The sequence below is a fragment of the Cynocephalus volans genome, chromosome 9 (genome assembly GCF_027409185.1).
Source record: "Cynocephalus volans isolate mCynVol1 chromosome 9, mCynVol1.pri, whole genome shotgun sequence".
Taxonomy (NCBI): Eukaryota; Metazoa; Chordata; class Mammalia; order Dermoptera; family Cynocephalidae; genus Cynocephalus; species Cynocephalus volans.
In genome coordinates this window covers 10,898,480-10,921,259 of record NC_084468.1, presented here as the reverse complement: position 1 = coordinate 10,921,259, position 22,780 = coordinate 10,898,480, and the positions used below count along the sequence as shown (strand labels likewise).

Here is a 22,780-nt window from a genome sequence, read left to right as displayed (position 1 = left end):
TTTCCATCATTTCTGAGAGTAATTGAGTTTAGGAAGATGTTTGTATTCTTTTCTAATGTGCTTCATTTCTTGAGAGAAAGTGAGTGTTAATTCTCTTTCTCAGAACTTGTCATTACAAGGCTTCTATCTTGAAGGTACCTTTTTTTTCTTTTTTGCTGATGCTTTATATTTTTTACATTTTACAGTTTCTGTGACTGTTTTAAGCATATGCCCTGTTTTATTAAACAACAGTGTGGTACAGTATTTCTGAGAAATTCATGAACATTTTTATGAAATTACCTTAGGAAACTGGGCATTCTCAGATGATGACATAAATTGATGATAATGTAATAAGTTTTTTCTGCTTTCCAGAGATTCTAAATTAAATGCTATGTAAAATACATAAAGTACATTTACCAGTAGTCTATTTTGTTAAAATATATATAAATTTTATATCCAGGCCAGAGAGCTCTGACTCATTATTTATTAGCATAATATGGACAAAATGTTACTTTTCAAAAACAATGCTTCCAAAAACATTCTAATAGCATTTTAATATATTTAGTGACATTAAATGATATAAACATATCATTATTCTTTGAGGTAGATCTGTATTACTTCTAGAGTTGTAGATGCTTTTATTTCCCAACTCATGAAGATTGTTGATTTTGGTACACATGCCAGGACAGAAATCTTTCACAAATAGTGTTTTACAAACTGTTATGAGGACATCAGTTTAGTGTATTATTTAGGATTTTGTTTTAGGTTCTCTAATTTCTGTATTGTGTGTAGAAAGAATTATCTTATACATGTCTACGTTATGAAATAGCAAATCTGATTTTTTTAAAGCATTTCTTAACATCTAGGAAGAAGCTTAATTGTATGCAGGGAGTTAATTTAAATACAAATAAAACTAATTATTTTACTCTCTTCACTTTTCCCCCCAGGAACATTAAACTTTAGTAATAGTCTATTGCTCAAAACCAAATTGAATTGACACCCAAAAAATAATCAGTGAGGTATTTTGACAAGAATAATTTCAAAGAATTGAAATATGTCCCAGTTAAATTTCTAGATTTTAAGTTAACTTAAACATTTTTTGGAGTTTTCAGAAAGATGTTATAGGCTATTTTTCATAGTGGTTAGGAGCAAATACACAGTGCATAGTGTTTAGTGCCCTGTAACCTGTGGCTAACAGAGGCTAATAACAAACCTCAGAGAAGGACTGGATGTTTCATTTTTGTAGCTCTTTCCATCCTGGAATCTAAGTGGTTTGCAAACACTGCCCCACTGAGCATAAACTCAATGAAATGTAGTCATTTGTGAGGTAGAACATAACTACTGTTGTGTGCCAGTGCCCCGCACAGATGAGCCTGCCTGGTAACCACCAACAGAAGGGTGCCTGTATGACAATTGGGGAGAGAACACATCTCAAAACTGTACTCCCTGAGACCCTCTGCTGTCTTTTACATTGAATTTTTTAGTTGGGTATTTGCCAATTTATAATTGATTGTATATATAGACCTCTTTTGCAGGAATGTTTCTTACAGGTTGTACATATACAGCAGGGTGTAGATGTTGTATGGCTATTGTATAATCTCCATGATTTAATTTATTTCTATATATAACTAAAAACTTAAGTAGATTATTTGTCTTGTAGATAAGCAAGAAAAAAATTACCTTTATTTGAGAGAACTTTTTAGTTTTGAGAAGGTTAAATCGTGTATGTACTGTGTTTAGCACCTATTAACTTGTACATGTTTCCATCAGTGCTTGTTCTTTTAAAACTCTATCAATCATTACTTTGAAAATGTTATCCATTTGATTTACTGACTTATTATGCTTAGTAGATATGGTGATAAGAGAAATAGATGAAAACAAGGTACTACATAAAGAAACCTTATATAATTACTAAATGTCTTGATGTTTACAAGGATAAGGGTTGATAGTATCTTCTCGAAACTGAAGGACAACAGAAGGGAAAAAGTGCAGTTAAGAAATAAAAAAAATGGAAGAAATTATAGTTGAAAAATTTGAAGATATAGAAGGACTTACCAAACTTGAAATCTGATTTCCAAAGGTTATGTCAAAAGTTTTGGAAAGAAGAGGAGCAGTTGGAAGGTAAATTGGGAAGAAGCACAACAGGGTGGTATGGGGATGAAGACCATAGGAGAAAGATAAATGGCAGATAGAGGAGTGATAACAACAAATATTTAGGACGTGAGGTATGGTGATGGGTTTAGAAGGCCGTGAGATTGCCATGAAAATTAGATCCAGGAGTCTTCAAGTATGGTTCTTAGACTGCAGTTGAGGCCAAAATGTGTTGTGTTTCTGAGGGAGTTGTACTTTCTTGTGGCTGGGAAGATTTTGATAGTTTTATGGAAGAAGTCAGAAGAGTTCTAGATTGATGTGATGAAAGACTCAGAGATTTGAGGGTGTTCCTATTATAGGCTCCCTAAGAGGTGAGCGAGTACTTAGAGGTCTGGTTTTTTTGCACGAGTGGTGGTGGGTAGAGGCCCTGGGAGTAAATAGTTTTGGTAATGTGTATCTTTCAAAGAATCAATCCATTTCATTTATATTAAAATATGTGGCCATAGAGTTGTTCATGTTATTATGCTTTTAATGTCTTTGAGATTAGTAGTGATGACCCTTCCTTCATTTCTGATATTGGTAATTTGTGTCTTTTTCTTTTTTCTTTGGTTAGTCTGGTTAGAGGTTTCTAATTTTTTGATCTTTTTAAGGAAACAACTTTTGGTTTTGTTGGTTTTGTCTATAGTTTTTCTCTTTTCAATTTTATTGATTTCTGCTCTAAATTTTATCATTATTTTCTTCTGCTTGCTTTATGCTGAAATTGCTCTTTTTCTCTAGTTTCCTACAGTGGAAGCTTAGATTATTGATCTTCTTTTCTAATATATGAACATAATGCTAAACATTTTTCTGTAAGCACTGCTTTTGCTGCATCCCACAAGTTTTGATAAGTTGTATTTTTATTAGTTCTAAATATTTTAAAATTTCTTTTGAGCCTGCTTTGATCCATGTTATTCAGAAGTATGTTGTTATTCTCCAAATATTTTGAGTTGTTCAGGCTATCTTTCTGTTATAGATTTCTGATTTAATTATATTGCAGTTTGAGAACATGCTTTGTATGATTTCTATTCTTATAAATTTGTTAAGGTATGTTTTATGGCCCAGAATGTAGTCTGTCTTGGTATTTCATGAAAGCTTGAGAAGAGTGTGTATTCTGATGTTACTGGATGGAGTGTTCTGTAAACGACAATTAGATGAAGTTGATCGTTAGTGTTGTTCAGGTAAACTGTATACGTACTGATTTTCTGTTTGCTTTATGTGTCAATTGATGAAAAAAGGGAATTGAAGTCTCCCAACTGTAATAGTGGATCTGTTGATTTGGAACTCCTTACAGTTCTATTAATTTTAGCCTCAGATATTTTGATGCTATTGTTAGGTGCGTAAACATTGAGGCTTGTTATGTTTTCTTGGAGAACGGACCTCTTTATCATTCTGCCAGTCTTTATACTTGATAATTTTGCTTATTATGAAGTCTGATTTGTCTGAAATTCATATGGCTACTCCAGCTTTGTTTTTATTAATGTTTTCATGGTATATTTGTAGCCCTTTACTTTTAATCTGTGTGTGAGTTTCCTGTAGGCAATGTATATTTTAGTCTCATTTTTAATCCACTCTGACAATCTTTGTCTTTCAATTGGTGTATTTAGATCATTCACATTTAAAGTGATTATTGATACATTTGAGTTAACATCTGTCATTCTTGTTTTCTATGCACTTGTTTTTTTCCCCCCTCACTTTTTCTGCCTTCTCTGGCTTTATCTGAGCATTTTATCTCCTCTCTTATGTCAAGTATACTTAAAAAAAACTTTTTTTTAGTGGTTTCTGTATAGTTTGCAATATACATTTTTAACTAATCTAAGTCTACCTTCAAATAACATTATATTGCTTCATGTGTAGTGCAGGTACCTCATAAAAGAATATTCTCAATTCACCTTCTGTTCCTTCCGGCATAGCTGTTATTCATCTCAATTATCCCTGTGCTATAATTAGCGAATACATTGTTACTATTTTTACTTTACACAGTTACATTTTAGATTAATTAACAATAAGAAAAATAAATGATTTATTTTACCATAATTTATTCCTTCTCTAATACTCTTTTTTTCTTTCTTTCCTTCCTTCCTTCGTTTCTTCCTTCGTTCCTTCTTTCTTTCATATTCTGTATGATTCCATTTTTTTAATTTTTAAATTTATAGTGGATTGACAATTTATAATTGTATATATTTATGGGGTACAAAGTGATGTTATGAATTATGACTACAATGTGGAGTAATTAATTCAAATAGTTAACATATTCATCACTCCAAATACTTATCATTTTTTTGTGTTGAGAACATCTGAAATTTACACTTTTAGTAATGTTGAAATGTACAGTACAATATTGTTAACTATATTCACCATCCTGGGCAATAGATCTAAAAAAAAGGAAACTGTACTCCTCCTGTCTAACTGAGATTTTATACTCTTTGACCATCATCTTGCTGTTCCCCCACCCCCCAGCTGCTGTAATCACCACTCTGCTGTCTGCTTCTATGAGTTCAACTGTTTCAGATTTCACATATAAGTGAGAAGATATGTATTTGTTTTTCTGTACCTGGCTTATTTCACTTAGCATAACATTTTCTAATTCTATGCATGTTGTTGCAAATGACAGAATTTACTTTTTTAAGGCTGAATAGTATTCCATTTGTATATGTACCACATTGTCTTTCTTTCTTTCTCTGTTGGTGAACACTTAGGTTGATTCCATAACTTGGCTATTGTGAGTAGTGCTGCAGTGAACATGGGATTGCAGACATCTCTTTGACAAATTGATTTCAAATCTTTTGGGTAAAGGAGTGGGTTTAATGGATCATATGGTAATTCAGTTTTTAGTTTTTTTGAGGAGGCTCCATACAGTTTTTCATAATGTCTGTACTAATTTATATTCTCACCAACAATGTACAGTGGTTCACTTTTGTTCATATCCTGGCCAACATTTGTTATCTTTTGTCTTTGATACTAACCATTCTGACAAGTGCGAGGTGTCTTCTGAGAAATGTCTCTTCAGGTCCCTTGCCCATTTTTTAATTGGGCTTTTTCTTTTTTTGCTGTTGGGTTGTTTGAGCTTCTTGTATATTTTGAATATTGGTCCCTTTATTGGATGTATTTTTTCCCAATCTATAGGTTGTCTCTGCACACTGTTAATTGTTTTTTTTTCCACCTGTGCAGAAGCTTTTTATTTATTTATTTAATTTTTATTTATTTTTATTGAAACATGATTGATTATGTATATCTGTGGGGTACAGCATTGAGTAACAATTCCTGTGTGCAATATATGTTGCTCAAATCAAGATAATTAAGGTATTCAGCATTACAAAATGTACTCTTTCTTTGTGGCCCTTTATCCATTTCTCGCTAACCCCTCATGGTCTCCCACTTTCCCACCTCTGGTAACTTCAGTTCTGTTTTCTCCTTTTGGAAGTTCAATGTATTATTGTGATTGTTATATCTTCCTTTTCTTTCTTTTTTTAAAATTTATTTGTTTATTTTTTTGGCTCCCATTTATGAGTGAGGACATGTGGTATTTCTCTTTCTGTGCCTAACTTATTTCATTTAACATAATTCTCTCTAAGTTCATCCATGTTGCTGCTAATGGCAGGATTTCGTTATTTTTTTTGTGGCAGAATAGTATTCCATTGAGTATATGTACCACATTTTCTTTATCCAAGCATCCGTCTATGGACATTTAGGTTGGTTCCAACTCTTGGCTAATGTAAATGGAGCTGTGATAAACATGGAAGTGCAGGTATCCCTTCGATATGATGATCCAGTCCTTTGGGTATACACCCAGCAGTGAGATTGCTGGATCATATGGCAGTTCTACCTGTAGTTGTTTGAGGATCCTCCATAAGTTTTCCATAATGGCTGCACTAATTTACAATCCCATCAACAGTGTAGGAGGGTTCCCCTTTTTCTGCCTCCTTGTCAGTGTTTGTTATTCTCTGTCATTTTCATTATAGCCACTCTAACAGGGTTGAGATGTTATTTCAGAGTGGTTTTGATTTGCATTTCCCTGATGCTTACTGATGTTCAGCAGTTTTCCATATGTCTATTGACCATTGGTATATCTTCCTCTGAGAAATGCCTATTCAGCTCCATTGTCCATTTTTTAGTTGGGTTACATGTATTTTTGTTGTTGAGTTCCTTGTATATTCTGGATAGTAATCACTTGTCAGATACATAGTTTGCAAATATTTTCTCCCATGCTGTAGGTTGTCTTTTTGCTCTGAGAATTGTTTCTTTTGTGCGGAAGCTTTTTATTTTTATTTTTATTTATTTATTTTTTGTCTTTTTGTGACTGGCCGCACCACGCTCAGCCAGTGAACACACCGGCCATCCCTATATAGGATCTGAACCTGCGGCGGGAGCACTGCTGCGCTCCCAGCGCTGCACTCTCCCGAGTGCGCCATGGGGTCAGCCCTGTGCAGAAGCTTTTTAATTTGATAGAATCCCATTTGTTTATTTTTTGTTTTGTTGCCTGTGCTTTTGGGGTCTTATTCATAAAGTCTTTGCCCAGTCCTACTTCCTGAACTGTTTCCCCTGGTTTTTTTTTTTTTTTTTTTTTTTAGGAATTTTATAGTTTCAGGTCTTATATTTAAGTCTTTAATCCATTTTGAGTTGATTTTGGTGTATGTTGAGTGATATGTGTGTACATTCATTCTTCTACATGTGGATGCTCAGTTATCCCAACACCATTTATTGAAGAGGCAGTCTTTTTACTGATGTGTGTTCTTGCTGACTTTGTCAAAGATCAGTATGCTGTAAGTATGTGGGTTGAATTCTGGGTTTTCTAATCTGTTCCATTGGTCTGAGTGTCTGTTTTTATGCCAGTGCCATGTTGTTTTGGTTACTATAGCTTTGTATTATAATTTGAAGTCAGTTGGTATTACATCACTGGCTTTATTTTTTTTTTTGCTCAAGATTGCTTTGGCTATTCGGGGCCATTCCATATTACTGCTAGGATTATTTTTTCTATTTCTGTGAAGAATGTCTTTGCTATTTTGATGGGGATTGCATTGAGTCTGTAGGTCACTTTGCGTAGGATGGACAATTTTACAGTGTTAATTCTTCCAATCCAAGAATGTGGAATGTCTTTCCATCTTTTTGTGTCCTCTTTAATTTCCTTCAACAGTGTTTTGTAGTTCTTGTACAGATTTTTCACTTACTTGATTAAGTTTATTCCTTGGTATTTTACTTTTTTGGTGACTATTGTCAGTTGACTTGCTTTCTGGGTTTCTTTTTCTGCTAGTTCATTATTGTAGTATAAAAAGACTACTGATTTTTGCATGTTGATTTTGTATCCTGCAACTTTACTGAAATTGTTTGTCAGTTCTAAGAGTTTTTGGTAGAGTCTAGGTTTTTCTATATATGGGATCACATCATCTGCAGACAGGGACAGTCTGACTTTATTTTTTCCAATCTAGATGCCCTTTATTTCTTTCTGTTGCCTGATTGCTCTGGCTAGTACTTCCAATACTTTGTTAAATAGGAGTGGTGAGAGTGGGCATCCTTGTCTTGTTCCTGTTCTTAAAGGAAAAGCTTTCAGCTTTTTCCCATTCAGGATGATATTGGTGGTGGATTTGTTGTATATGGCTTCTATTTTGTTATTTTCCTTCTGTAACTAATTTTTGGAAAGTCCTTATAATGAAGGGGTGTTGAATTTTGTCAAATGCTTTTTCTGTATCTATTGATATAATCATATGGTTCTTGTCCTTGATTGTGTTGATGTGATATATCACATTTATTGATTTGTGTATGTTGAACCATCATTGCATCCCTGGGATGGATCCCACTTCATCATGGTGTATAATTTGTTTGATTGATGTGTTACTGTATTCTGATTGCTGATATTTTGTTAAGGATTTTTGCATCTTTGTTCAACAAAGTTATCATCCTGTAGTTTGTTTTTTTGTTGTATCTTTGTCTGATTTTGTTATCATGGGGATGCTAGCCTCATAGAATGAGTTTGGGAGAATGGCCTTTGTTTTAATTTTTTGGAATTGTTTGAAGAGAATTGGTATTAATTCCTCTTTAAAGGTTTGACAGAATTCAGCAGTAAAGCCATCTGGTCCTGGGCTTTTCTTTGTTGGGTGACTGCTGATTACTGCTTCAGTCACATTGCTTGTATTGTTTTATTTAGTTTTTCTCCATCTTTATATTTCAGCCCTGGTAGTTTGCACAGGTCTAGAGATTTATCCATTTCCTCCAGGTTTTCAAATTTGTTGGCATATAGTCATTTATGGTAGTCTCTTTGTACATAAGAGGGACATGAGTTTTGGAGGGTCAGGGGTGGAATGATAGAGTTTGGATATATTGTCCCTTCAAAGTTCATGTAGAAATTTGATCCCCAATCAGTGGCTGTATTGGGAGCAGTTTGGGTTATGGGGGCAGATCCCTTGTGAATAGATTAACACCCTGGGTAGGATTTTGAGTGAGTTCTCACTGTTTGTTCGAGTGAGAGCTGGTTGTTTAAAGGACCTTGGCACATCCCCTCTCCCTCTCTCGCTCTCTTTTGCCATGTGATTTGTTTGTACTTGCCTGCTGCCCTGCTGCTTTCTGCCATGAGTAGAAGCAGCCTGAAGCCTGTGCCTGATGTAACTGTCCCAGAATCATAAACCAAATAAACTTCTTTTCTGTGTAAATTACCCAGTCTCAGGTATTTTGTTATAGCAACACAAAAATGTACTAGTGCAGTCTCTAATGATTCTTTGTATTTCTGTGGTATCAGGTGTAATGTCTCCTTTTTCATTTTTGATTTTTGTTATTTGGGTCATCTCTCTTCATTTTTTAGTTAGCCTAGTTCATGGTTTGTCTATTTTATTTACCTTCTCAAAACAATTTTTTGTTTCATCGAGTTTTTTTGTCTGTTTGTTTGTTTTTTTAGGTCTTACTTGGGTCTCTATTTCATGAAGTTCTATATTATTTCTTTTTGTCTACTGATTTGGAGTTTAGATTGTTCTTGTTTTTCTCTTTCTTTGAGGTGTAGCATTAGTATGTTTATTTGAAATCTTTCTATTCTTATGATGTAATGATGTGAGCATTTAGTATAATGAACTTCTCTCTTAGTATTGCTTTTGTTGTATCCCACAGGTTTTGGTATGATCCATCTTTATTTTCATTAGTTTCAAGAAATTTTTTGATTGCCTGTTTAATTTCTTCTTCCATTCAGGAGAATATTGTTTTTTTTCCATTTATAGTTCTCAGAATTTCACTTGTTATTGATTTCTAACTTTAATCCTTTGTGGTCTGAAAAGATATTTGAAATGATTTCAGTTTTTTAAAATTTGTTGAGACTTGATTTATGACCTAATGTGTGGTCTATCCTGGAGAATGTTCCATATGCTGTTGAGAAGAATATATATTCTGTAGTTGTCGGATGAAATGTTCTGTAGATATCTGAAAAGTCCAATTGGTCTAACCTGTAGTTTAAACCCTGTGTTTCTATGTTGATTTGTTGCCTAGGTGACCTGTTAAGTGTTGAGAGAGGGATGTTCAAGTTGTCAGCTATTATCATATTGGGATCTATGTCTATCTTTCTGTCTAATGGTCTTTGTTTTATATATGTTGGTGGCTCTGGTGTTGGGTGCATATGTACTTAAGATTGTTATGACTTCTTGCTGGATAGATCCATTTATCATTACACAATGGTCTTCTTTGTCTTTTTATGGTTTTTGGTTTAATGTCTGTTTTATCCAGTATAGGAATAGCTACCCCTGCTTGTTTTTGGTTTTCATTTGCATGGTGTATTAGGTGGAATTATGTCCCCCCAAAACTCACTGAAACTTGAATTGTGTCCCGCAGGTTTTATGTATTAGAAACTTGGTCCCCACTGTGACTGTTAAGAGGGTTGAAGTCCTATTATGGTAATCGAAAGGTGGAGCTTGAAGAGATGATTAGATTGTAGAACCATGCCATAGTGAATGGATTAAAAATGGTAGTCAGGGGCATGGTTCTAAGGGCTTTAAAAGAAGAGAGAAGAGAATCTCTGCTCTCTCTGCTTCCACCATCTTGCAATGTGAGATCCCTGGGTACTGTTGCCACCACTAGATGGACTTTGGACTTCCCAGCCTCAGAAACTGTAAGTAATACATTTTATTTTCTTTGTAAATCACCCAGTGTTAGGTATTTTGTTATATGCAACAGAAACAGGCCTATATAGATGGTGTATTTTTTTCCGTCCCTTCTCTTTTAGTCTGTATGTATCTTTAGAGGTGAAGTGAGTCTCTTGTAGACAGCATACAGTTGGGGCTAATTTTTATTCCAGTAAGTCAGTCTGTGTCTTTTGAGTGTGAAATTTAATCCATTTACATATAGTATTGTTATTGAAAGGTACTGTCTTACTCCTCGCCTTTAATTGCTTTTTATATGGTTGATTTAAATATATTTTGTTCCTTTCTTTTTCTTATATTGTTAGTCTTTGTTGTTGTTTTTTGATGTATGGTTTCTTTCTCTTTCTTGTTTGTACTATCTGATCCACTAATGGTGTTTGTGTTTTTTCATTTATTCATGGTGGTGGTTATTGTTGTTTGGATTCCAGATGCAGGACTCCCTTAAGGATTTCTTGTAGAGCTGGTTGTGTGGTGATGAACTCCCACAGGTTTTTTTTGGTCTGCAAAATACACTTTTTCCCCTTTCTTTCTGAATGATAGCCTTGGTGGGTATAGAATTCCTGGCTGACAGATTTTTTGTTTTAGTACATTTAATATATCATTCCATGTCTTCTTGTCTGTAGGATTTCTGCTGAGAAGTCTGCTGTTAGTTTTATGGTGACTCCCTTATAGGTGACTTGACACTTTTCTCTTGCTCTTTTTAGGATTCTCTCTTTGTCTTTGACTTTTGACAGTTTGACTACAGTGTGTCTTGGACAGGACCTTGTTGGATTGAATCTGTTAATCTGTTCGGAGATCTTTGAGCTCTGGGATCTGGAAGTCTGTATCTCTAATAATACTGGGAAGTTTTCTGCCTTTATTTCATTGAATATGTTCTCATTGCCTTTTCCTTCCTCCTTCACTTTCGGAACACTCATGATTTGGATGTGTGTGTGTGTGTGTGTGTGTGTGGTTAAGGTTGTCTGCTAGCTCTCAGATTTTCTTAATTTTTTTTTTTATTCTCTTTTCTTTTTATTTGTCTGCTTAGGTTATTAAAACAAAAGAAAAACTGTCTTTGAGAGCAGAAATTCTTTCTTCTGTTTCCTCTGGCCTTCTGCTTGTGCTCTCTGTTGTAGTTTTTATTTTGTTTTATGAGTCTTTCAGTTCCAGAAGTTCTGCTACATCCTTTTTTATAGTTTTATCTCTTTGTAAATTTTCCCCTTCATGTCCTGGATTGTTTTTCTAATTTCATTGTATTGTCTGGGACTTCTTGTTTCTCACTGAGTTTCAGTAAGATTGTTACTCAGAGTTCCTTTTCATATATTTTAAGATTTTCATGTTGTTTGGGGTCTGGTATTTGAGGATTATAGTTTCCTTTGGTAGTGTCATATTTTCTTTTCTGGTATTTCTAGTATCCCTGTGTTGATGTCTAGTCATCTGGTGAAGCAGTTTCTTTTTCTTTCATTCCGGGGTTCCCTTTGAAGAGAGAGACTCTATCCTGTAGAAGTGTTATATATTGCCCATTGGGTGGGGTGTTTTAGTTTTGATTCTGGGTAAACTCCATAGTTTAAGTAGTTCTGGGTAGACTCATTTGTTCCCATTAGACTCGGTAGTTCTGGGTAGTCTCAGTAGTTCCAAGGGGGGCCGGCAGGTAAGTCTGTGTCTGGGGCATGTGGACAGCTGTGGCACCTGAGGCTGCGTGGGCAACTGGGACCATGAGGGTGCCTGGGACTGTGTGGTGGCTGGATGTCTGGGGCCGTGTGGGTCGTTGCAGTGGCAGGGGCTGTGTGTGCAGCTGGATGACTATATCCATGCAGGTGGGCTGTGCCCTTGCAGGCAGGTGGAGCCATGCAGGCAACTGGGGAGTTGGGGCCACGTGAGTGGCTAGACGTTTGGGCCCACCTGGGTGCATGGGGCTGCACTGGTGGCCTTGTGGGTGGAGCTGTGTTGACAGCTGGATGGCTGGGCCAGTGTGGGTGGGTGGGGCCATGTGAGCAGCTCAGCAGTTGGGGTCACATGTGCAGTTAGATGGCTGGGCTTACATAGGTGGGAGGGGTCACATGTATGGCTGGGGCAGTGTGGGCCATGGGGGTAGCTAAATGGCTGGACTGATGCAGGCTGTTGGAGCTGCATGGGCAGTTGGGTAGTTGGGGCCACAAGATGGCAGTTGGTGGCTAGATGGCTGGGCCCAGGTGGGCAGGTCGGTGGGTCTGTGTGGATAGTCTGGGCTGCATGGTAGGATGAGTTGCACAGGATGGACTCCTGTGTGGGGAGTATGGCCACGACTTTGGGATTAGACAATGGCACAGGCTACTGCAGCAGTAGTGGGGGTAGTTGAGGCAGGAGCATGCTGAGGTTTACCACTGGGATGTTCTCATGTCCAAGTAGATTCTTTCTGTTGCAAAGGGGAATTCCTTCTGGAAGACCCTGGTCTTGCGAGCCATGGCATCAGCTGAAGCTGCATGCCTCTTTCTCTTCTATACCACCCTGCTTGGTTTTCATGCTCTATAGGGTTCTCACCAGGCTCTTGCTGCCCTCACACGCTCTCCCCCAAATGCACTTTCTCCCAGAAGCTTTTTAGTTTGATTTAATCCCATTTTTTCTTTTTGCTTTTGTCCCTGTGCTTTTGAGGTCAAATTCAAAAAATCATTGCCCAGACCAATGTTATATACTTTTCCTTATGTTTTCTTCTAGTAGTTTTACAGTTTCTGGTTTTACATTTATATCTTTAATTTATTTTGAGTTGATTTTTGTATATGGTGTGAGATGAAGGTCCAATTTTATTCTTCATGTCAATATCTAGTTTTCGCAGTACCATTTATTGAAGAGTGTATCCTTTTCCTATTGTGTATTCTTGGCACCTTGACTGTACATGCATGGTTCATTTCTGGGTTTTCCATTCTGTTTCATTCGTCCGTGTGTGTGTGTGTGTGTGTGTGTGTGTGTGTGTGTGTGTGTGTGTGTGTGTCAAGTACCATGCTGTTTTAATTACTATAGCTTTCTCTTATAGTTTGAAATCAGGTAGTAGGATGCTTCCAGTTTTGTTCTTTTTGCTTATGATTGCCTTGGTTATTTTTTTCTTTATTTATTTTTGGTACTTATTTTTTCTGATGTGAAACTTAGTTTCTGACCCATATTATTTTCCTTCTCCTTGATGGACCTCTTTTGATATTTCTTGCAGAGCAGTTTGCTAGCAATGAATTACCTCAGTTTTTATTTTTCTGAGAAAGTCTTTATTTCTCCTTCTCTTCTGAAAGATAGTTTTACTGGATATAGAATTCTAGATTGGTTGGTTTCTTTCTGTCGACACTTTAAATATTTCACTTCATTGTCTTATTTGTGTGATTTCTGATGTGAAATTTTAATAATTTTTATCCTTTTTTTTTTATATGGATAAGGCATTTTTCCCCTCCTAGCTTCTTTCAAGATTTTCTCTGTCTTTAGTACACTTTAAATACATGGTATGCCTAGGTATAGAATTTTGTTGGTATTTATCATATTTGGTGTTCTCTGAGATTCTTCTGAGATTCTTGGATATGGGCTTTGGTTTCTATAGTTAATTTTGACCATTTCTTGGCCAGTATTACTTCAAATATTTGTTTAGCTCAATTCTCTTTTCTTCTGGTATTCCAATTATGCGTATGATGCACCACTTGGAATTGTTTAACTGTTCTTTGATGGTCTGTTTATTATTATTATTATAATTATTATTATAATAATTATTATTATTATTATTTTTCATTTAAGTTTTGGAAGTTTCTATTTAACCATCTTCAAGCTCAAGGATTCTTTCCTAGGCTGTATCCAGTCTACCAATTTGTCCAACAATGGCATTCTTAATTTCTGCTACAGTATTTTTGATATCTAGCATTTTCTTTTTATTCCTTAGAGTTTCAGTCTCTCTGCTTACATTATCCACCTGTTCTTGCATATTGTCTACCTTTTGTATTAGAATCCTTAACATACTAGTTATAGTTATTTTAAATTCCTTGTCTGGTAATTGCAAAATCTGTGTTATATCTTCATCTGGTTCTGATGCTTGCATTCTCTCTTCAAACTGTCTTTTGGAATACTTGTCCTTTTTTACTGAAAGTTGGACATAATGTATTCAGTAATAAGGATTCAAGTAAATTGCCTTTAGTATGTATGAGGTTTTATGTTGATTTGGCCAAGGTTGTGGTGCATTTAATGTTTGTTGTAGCTGTAGGTACCAGAGGCATCAAATTTCTCTAGTGTTCTTGTTTTTCCTCACCTTCATTTTTGTATATTTAAAAAAAAAAAAAAAAAAGCAAAACAAAAAACCTTAGTTGAAGTGTGTGTCTGGCTGCTTTTAGCTGAAATCCACTGCTGTTGCACTGGAGCCTGCTGATGTGTTGGTAAAGTATGGGGGAGGGAAGCATTCTGTATTCTTAAAATATAGTATCCATCTTTTATTGGGACAATATTGCTGGGCTGTGACCTTCACAAGTGTTTCTTAGCTCTTCCCACTTACGTGAGAAAGAATGGCTAAAAGGGGCTGGAGTTGGAAACTTCTCCTTCCCATGTGATATATGACTCTGATTAAGCCTTTCTCTTAGAAACTATGCCTTTTTTATGGATAACACTCTGGGCATATTTCACAATGATTACTTTCTCCCTCCTCATGCCAGAGCCATGAGGGGATCTTTCTTGGCTCTTTAGCATGAGGATCTGGTAGAGTTCTTGGAGGTAAAATCCATGGAAGTGTGGAGGTGTCCCTGAGACTGGGCCCCTGGGAGTTTCCCACTGTCAAGTTAAACTACACAGTCAGCTTCCAGCAGTTTGCCAGAATTACCATTTAGGTGTTCCTATCATTTGCTGCCTCTAGTGGCTTCTGCTTCGTGTATGCAGATATGGGCTGTGACTCTCTAGTTGTCTATCTCTCCAGATATCAGGGTGGCAAGTTGCCCTGCAATTTCAGTTCTCTGATGAGTCCAAGAAAAGTCACTGAGACTTCCAAGTTCCTTACATGTTGGAGCCGAAATCACAGAAGTTCTAGAATTTCTTTTGTATCTTAATATTTTTGATTTTCTAATTTTTCCTTCTACGATTTTCACCACTGGTGAAAGGTCAAAACTGGTACTAATTATGATGGTAAGGGCAAAGACGAAATAATAGTTTTTACATTAAGTGATATTGAGAGTACAAACAGAGATGTTTGGGTTGGTAGATTGCTAGATTGGTGAATAGGAGTTTATCCTTCTATATTTTTTTACGAGTCCTGAAAGGTTCATAGGAATCATTGACTGGAAAATATTGGGACACATTGATTTACATCAGGGATTGGCAGACTTTTATTATACGGAGCTAGATAGTAAATATTTTAGGCTTTGCATGCCATATTATCTTTGTTTCAATTACTCATCTCTACAGTTGTAGCACAAAAGCAACCATTGATAGTTTTTAAACAAATGAGTGTGACTATGTTTCAGTAAAAGTTTATCTACAAATATAGAGTAGGGCTAAATTTTACCCATGGGCCAGTTTACCAACCTCTGGTTTAGATCAATGGATTTTAATTTTTGTTGCATATCTGCGATCTAGTACTGATTATCAATAGATGATGGCCATGTTTATTTGTAAGTATTTTATCATATTCAGATATTGTCACATTTTTGGGATGAAGATTTTCCTGTTTTAACAGAGGGTTCCAAAAATCTTAAGGCATCATAGTTCTAGGCTCTATTTATGAGTGTAAAACCAATCTCAAAAGAAGCCATGAGAATGCAATTCTTGTTCATTCAGAATAATAATAGCAACTAAAAAATCCCCTGCAATTGTGTAGTATGTTACTTTAAAAATAAGTCTACTTTTATTATTTCACTTTATCATGTAGGCATTTCAGGTATTTTAAATGTGAGATTATAGAAGCATTGTCCAAGATCAGTAGATGGTGGGTCCAGAACTGGAATCCAACAGCAACCTGACTTCCAGGGGAGAGCTCTTTTCAACAAACAATATATAAGTATCACTCATGGCAACTGGAGGTTGGCTCAGTCGATTGAAGATTAGCCTTCTTCAGAGGTCAGTTCTGGGGCTTTATTCTTAGTAAGGAAAGTGAGATTATGCTCATTATTTCAGATAATTCTTGTGTTGGGTGTTATTTCAAAGCACCTTGGAAGACAGACAGAAATAGATGTCTCGATTACCAAAATCGATCAGACAAGTGATTTTGCATAAAAATTATAGAATATTTAAACTGAAAGGAATCTTAGAGACTAACTCAAAGATCTCAATTTAAAGACAAGAAAACCAAGACCCAGAGAAGCTAGGTGACACAGGGCCCAGTGTGGTTAAATAGAAGATCATAGTATTGCAGGCCATAACAGCAGTAAGCTAGAGCTGGCTTGTTCTAGCTTCAGAGAGTCAATTGTTAAATTTTCAGCAATTTTTGTGAGTCAGATGTTGAATACATTCATGAATAAAAATTATATGTAAGGTACTATATGCTCAAAATGCATCACTTGCTAATTATTTTACTATATATTTCTGTTGTCTATGCTCTAGAGGTTATTTACATCTAGCATATCTGTATAGTGGAAATGCTATGTAATGGTGTCTTACCCAACTCTATGTTCAGTTTGATACTTCAAAATGGCCACAGGGGAGTATTTATATCACAGAAATTGGCAAACATTACAAATAATACTCCCACCTCTACCCCTGATGTGTTCTGAACCCTAAGCCAGTTAATTGATATTTACTAGCATATTACTGGCCATGCCTACTGTGTCATGTACTTGTCTATGTGTCTGGTTTTGCTTCAAGATGGTGAGCTCCTTGTGGTTTAGAGCTTATATCCCTAGCATCCAGCACAGTGCTTATAGTTGGCAGACAAATGTTTTTAGTCATTTAGTCCTTGACTCAAATCCTGGCTTCATCACTTACCTATCTATTTGCGTGACCTTGGTTACTTTGACCTCTGTTTAACAGTAAAATAGGAATAATAATACCAGCCTTTCATAATTGTTGTGAGGGTTAATGAAAAGATCTGGTGTCTGGTACATAGTAGGTGCAAAAAAAGTAGTTGACATTTATTACTATAGAAATAATGATAACAGGGTCCAGACTTATACTGTATGTAGAGCTTTGTATTAAGTGTTTGATAACAAACTGGATGAGAATCAAGAATGCGGTACTGTTATATTTTGTGTGTGTATACTTCTCCTTCCCCCACAAAATAATGGGATAAATTAAAAGGAATATGAGATATAAGAGGCAGGAAGTAATCCCTCTGTTATATTTGGCTTTGCTCAGACTCTTATTACAGACTCTTATCACATCCAGTTTTACATTGCTCATTTTAAAGAGGATGTCAAAAAACTATATGTGGGGTGCCCTGGGAAGAATCAACAACTATGATTAAAGGGATGGAAAATAGGCCCTTTGAGGCAAGTTTAAGGAACTGAGTTTGTTTACCCTGGAAAGGAGACAGTAAAGGGGTTACTTAACTATCTTCAAGTGTGAGAAGGATTATTATAAGGAGGATACTCTCAAGATGTTCTCCAAATGCACACAGGACCGAAAGAGGAAATCAACATTTTATTTAAAGAAAATTGTGTTAGACACTGAAATTGACTATCAAGGGATGTCATGGAATCTGCAGTTTTGAAAAAATAAAATTTAAAAAGTGGCAGCAGATGGTTATTTATTGAAAGGTTTAAATATTTGACCTCCTGAAAGTGAGAGGCAGGATTGTAGACCTTGCAGCCTTTTCCACTTCTGTGATGTGATTTTCTTATATTTACTGTAATTTACCAAGTATATCCCAGATATCTTATTGGGAAACCACTTACAATTTTGATAAAATTATATTTTAGCTTGCTTTGTATCTTAATTGCTGAATTTATCTTGAATGTAAACATTTAGTATTATCTGTCTGCTAGTAACTAATTTAAGTTGAAATCAGTTTGTATATAAAACACTCCACATTTGTATTTCTACACTCTACATGATGTATTTGAAGCATTACTCAAGATGATTTTTTTAATTAATGTATCTTTTTTAAGTAGTGCATTACAAATATTCTGTAACTCTTTTGTGACAGGGAATCCTCTTGGTATATGACATTACAAATTATCAAAGTTTTGAGAATTTAGAAGATTGGTATACTATGGTGAAGAAAGTGAGCGAGGAGTCAGAAACTGAGCCACTGGTTGCCTTGGTGGGCAATAAAAGTAAGTTATTACTGCTTATTATGTATAGTAGAGTTTAATAGTTGCTGTGGACTGAATGCTTGTGTTTCCCATCAATTAATATGTTGAAGCCCTAATCTCCAAAGGCATGGTATTTGGAGATGAACTTTTTTCTGCTGTTTGAGGATACAGCAACAAGGTGGCTGTCTGAATATCAGGAAGAGTACCCTCACCAAACACTGAATCTGCTGGCATCTTGATCTTAGACTTCCCAGTCTCCAGAACTGTGAGGAATGATGTTTGTTGTTTAGGCCACCAGTTCATGGCATTTTGTTATAGCAGCCCTAACTGAGAACTTACTAAGACATTTACCTATTCTGTAGTTTTTATTCCTGGAAAAAAGATTTGAGATTTTGAAACAGATTTTCTGGAGCAAGCAAATTGAGTAGAAAATTCCTAAGGGTGTGTATAATATTTTAAATAACTGTCTTGATGCGTGGTCTATCATAACCACTCTGCTGCTTTGGCCAGTTCCTGTGAAGATAAGTTAATTTCTGATACTGTATGTTTTGGCTTCTTGTGGTCCAAAGAAGCAGCATGGACTATGAAGAACAGCAGCACAGTTGCAGATTTTATGATATTTCATTGCAGATTCAACTGTGTCCCAGAGGTTTTGAGTGATACATTTCATTAAATGACACCCTATTCTAGGGAAGGAAGCATTGCCTACATGGAATTTTATATGCATTGTTCCTGACTCCCATCTATTATAAACTTCCTTTTCCAAATTTTTGGAGTTTGTTCTGAAATATAGATAGTCTTTTTTTTTTTTTTTTTTTTTTTTGAGAAAAAGTGTATTATATTAGAAGGAGGAATAGTCCTTGGTAAAAATAATGGATTAGTACTTTTTGAGATCTGTTATGATATGTAGTATATAAAAATCATAAAATGGAACTCAGTACATGACTGTTTTTTGGTTCATCCTCCTGGAATGCAGTAACCTGGAAAAGGAGACATTAATAAGGGGTTTCAAATATATGAAACATTATGATATGAAGTGATCTTCTCCAATTAATTTGAGGTCAGAAAAGGAGAAAATGAATTCCATTTATATCATGGAGGATTTAGGTCAAGACCTGTTTCTTGACTAAGAGGGCTGTTAAATCAACACTTATGTATATACTACCAAGAGAATTATCTTCTCCACAGGTCTTTAAAAAATAGTAAATTATTTCTCTGTAATTGTTTAGGAAAAAGTGCTTCCTGAAGGACCAAACCAAGATTTTTGCATTATATAGTTTTGCACACTGAGATGAGTATTTAATAAATCCAAGTCTTAATTTAAAATCATTACAAAATGGTTGTGAATGTCATTTTTTTTGAAGAGTTAAAAACACAAACATTATCGTACTCTCTAGAAAACAGTATTACATATCATACAATGTCAGAGTTTGGATAGAAATTGTAGAGTTTTTTAAGGTTTAGTTAAATTTTGCTTATCTGTTTTGTAAATAATTCATTTCTTTCTTTCTTTTTTTTTTGTGACCAGTAAGGGGATCGCAACCCGTGGCATGGTGTGGTCCGCACCACGCTCAGCCAGTGAGTGCACTGGCCATCCCTATATAGGATCCGAACCCATGGCCTTGGCGCTATCAGTGCCACACTCTCCCGAGTGAGCCACGGGGCCGGCCCAATAATTCATTTCAGTTGAGTGAATCTGATGCTTTTTAGTTCATTGAAAATCTCCCTGTACAAATCATAAGTTTTGATGAGCTTAAGTTCTATTTCTGGGTGCAGCTTTTCATTTTAGGAGATTATTTCTTAGTTGTCGTGTTACCAAAGCATTGGCTTATATTATGATTAGATTTGTGCTTTAAATTGGAGGTTACCTATCACCTTATGGGGAATTATAGAGTAGAGGAGGGAGGGGGGGTTGGATTTATTTTTGTCTTTCAGGGTATAATCTAACTACCATCTGGGGTAATGGTGTAGCGGTATATAATTATGTATATTATGTTACGTGTTTATGCTGTCCTATGAGGAATCCCCCATTGGTCACTGTCAAAGATAGAATGTCAGACTAGATGGGCTATTGGACTGGGCTGGTAGTGCCATGCCCAGGTTTTAAAAACAATTATTTATAAAAGTTATTTGATTTTATGCCAAAAATTAATACAGTGTTATGTTTGAGATTTAGTATCATAAAAGTCAAAAGTTTTTTTACTTTTGGTTTAGCTATGACCGCTTCTTGTGTGTGTTTGCAATACTCTCTTTCAGAATGAGATCATATAACAGAGTATGCAGAGATATAGAATGTTATATATGTAAAATGAAGAGGTTATAGATGAATATTTTCCTGGATATTATTTGTTGCACAATCTGTCACTGGCTTAGTTTCACATGATCATGTAATGAAAGATCCTTCTGTAGTTAGCCTATTAGGACTTTAACTCTGTCTCCTGAATATTTTATGATTTCTGTTTCCAAATTGATGTTATGTTAGTATAGTATAGTAGTACGTACTCGTTTTCTTTTGGGGAGATATAATTTTCTGAAAAAGCAATAAAATTAACAAAGACTTCACACACTGGTTAAAGGTAAAGCAAGAGTAACATGATGTAAAGACATCTGAAACAGGATTATTATGCTCATTATCTAGTCATCTTCTGCCTAAATCTGCTTTTTTTTTTTTTGCATCATTGTGTCCTATTCTTTGCAATTTAAATAGAAAGCATACTTTGAAAAGAAATATGTGTAGGCTGTGAAAATATTGGCAGCTGTAGCCAGCTTTCCGCCTAAGTTAGTAGGAGAGAGACAGAGGGTAATATACATTTCCTTATAAAGAGTGTGTGGGTATATGTGAGAGAGAATTGATTCCATACTAAGAGCTTATAATTAGTAAGTTTTAAGATCATTTACTTTTTATTTAAATATAGTAAACTCATAAATTTTGGCTGAAAATAGAGGATAGTCTGATATAAAGATGAATTATGGGTTTATTCTTATAAAAAAATGTTTTATTTTTAACTATTAAAAGTAACTACAGTAGGTTAATGAAATGGCCAGCAGGAGGGACTTGCTTTAATGAGATGGATAAGTTGATTGGTAATTAGTACATTAATTATTTCAATATACAATTCTTAAAAGTATACAATAATTAAAGCAAATTAATTTTATTCTACATTTTATTCAGAAAGGCTATCAGATACTAGTTAGTGTTATTTCTTTGCACTACTTAAGATATTAAATGAAGTACTGAGTAGTTGTTAAGATCACAGGACTTTGGATTTAGGTAGACTTTGCTTAAAAGCCCGGTTTCTTCACTTAATAGCAGCATGACATCAGATAAGTTACTTTACATCTTTAAGTCTCAATTTCCCTCATGTGAAAATGAGGGTAATAGTTTCTGCCTATACAGCTGGTTTAAAGATTAAATGAGATATTGCATGAAAAGCACTAAACATGTGGTCTTATGTATAATAGGTGCTCAATAACTATTAGTTATTATTATTAACCATGATAGCGTTTTAAAAGTGCTGTGTATGGGTAGCTTCAATTTGAATGATCACAATTTACAAATTAGTAGAGCTGAAATAGATGTTTTTTGAAGCTGGCCTGGAGAAAATGGTTCTAGGAGAATTTTCTTGTCACCAACTTATTCCTTGTTTTTTTTTTTCCAGATTGGTAGTTCTCGTATTATGTGTTGAGTGGGACCATTCATTCAACAAACATTTTTTTTTTTTGTCTTTTTTGTGACCAGCACTCAGCCAGTGAGTGCACCGGCCATTCCCATATAGGATCCAAACCCGCGGCGGGAGCGTCGCTGCACTCCCAGCACCACACTCTCCCGAGTGCGCTGCGGGCTCGGCCCTCAACAAACATTTTTGAGTGCCAGCTACGTGTATTAAGCCAACCATTATTAATTTGCTCAAAGGCTGAGCCAAGGAAAGTCCTTAAGGAGTGATTGGGACCTGCCAACCTAGGTTTTAGTTTTATTCTTTTTCTCTGCAATCTTCAAGTTTTCTGAAAACTTGACTGCCTTTCTTTTGCTCTTTCTGGTTGGTGAGATTACTAAATGCAGTTAATGTCCACATCTTCATGGAAGGACATACTTTTGCTTAGCGTGGTAAAAAATAAATTCCTGGTAGGTAAATTTCAAAATGGAGAAGATGGTAAGTCATTTACTATTCTGTGCATATTACAGATGTTTGCCTGAAATTTAATGATCTCTGTAGCCCCATGTGGAGCAAGATGTCTGAAATGCTACGTACAGATTCAGTCACATAATCACCCAGAAACAATTATATTGCTATATAAGGCAACTTTTGCATGGCAGAGAGCCAAATCTACCCATCCTAACTACCTGGTTTATTGGCTTCGAAAGTTTTGCTCTTCCAGCATTGGGGTACTCTCAGTTAATCAGGCTCTGCA

The 22,780-nt window shown here is 35.5% G+C and overlaps 1 protein-coding gene across 4 annotated transcripts in view; it reads left to right on the top strand.

Annotated features, from left to right (window-relative positions):
• The window catches only part of RAB28 (RAB28, member RAS oncogene family), a 187,534-nt gene that overhangs the window by 12,729 nt on the left and 152,025 nt on the right, over window positions 1–22,780 (top strand). For all 4 annotated transcript variants that reach the window (XM_063107992.1, XM_063107989.1, XM_063107990.1 and 1 more), the window contains exon 4: window positions 18,262–18,391. In XM_063107992.1, coding sequence (XP_062964062.1) covers window positions 18,262–18,391 — 130 coding nt within the window. The remainder of the gene's footprint in view (window positions 1–18,261; window positions 18,392–22,780) is intronic.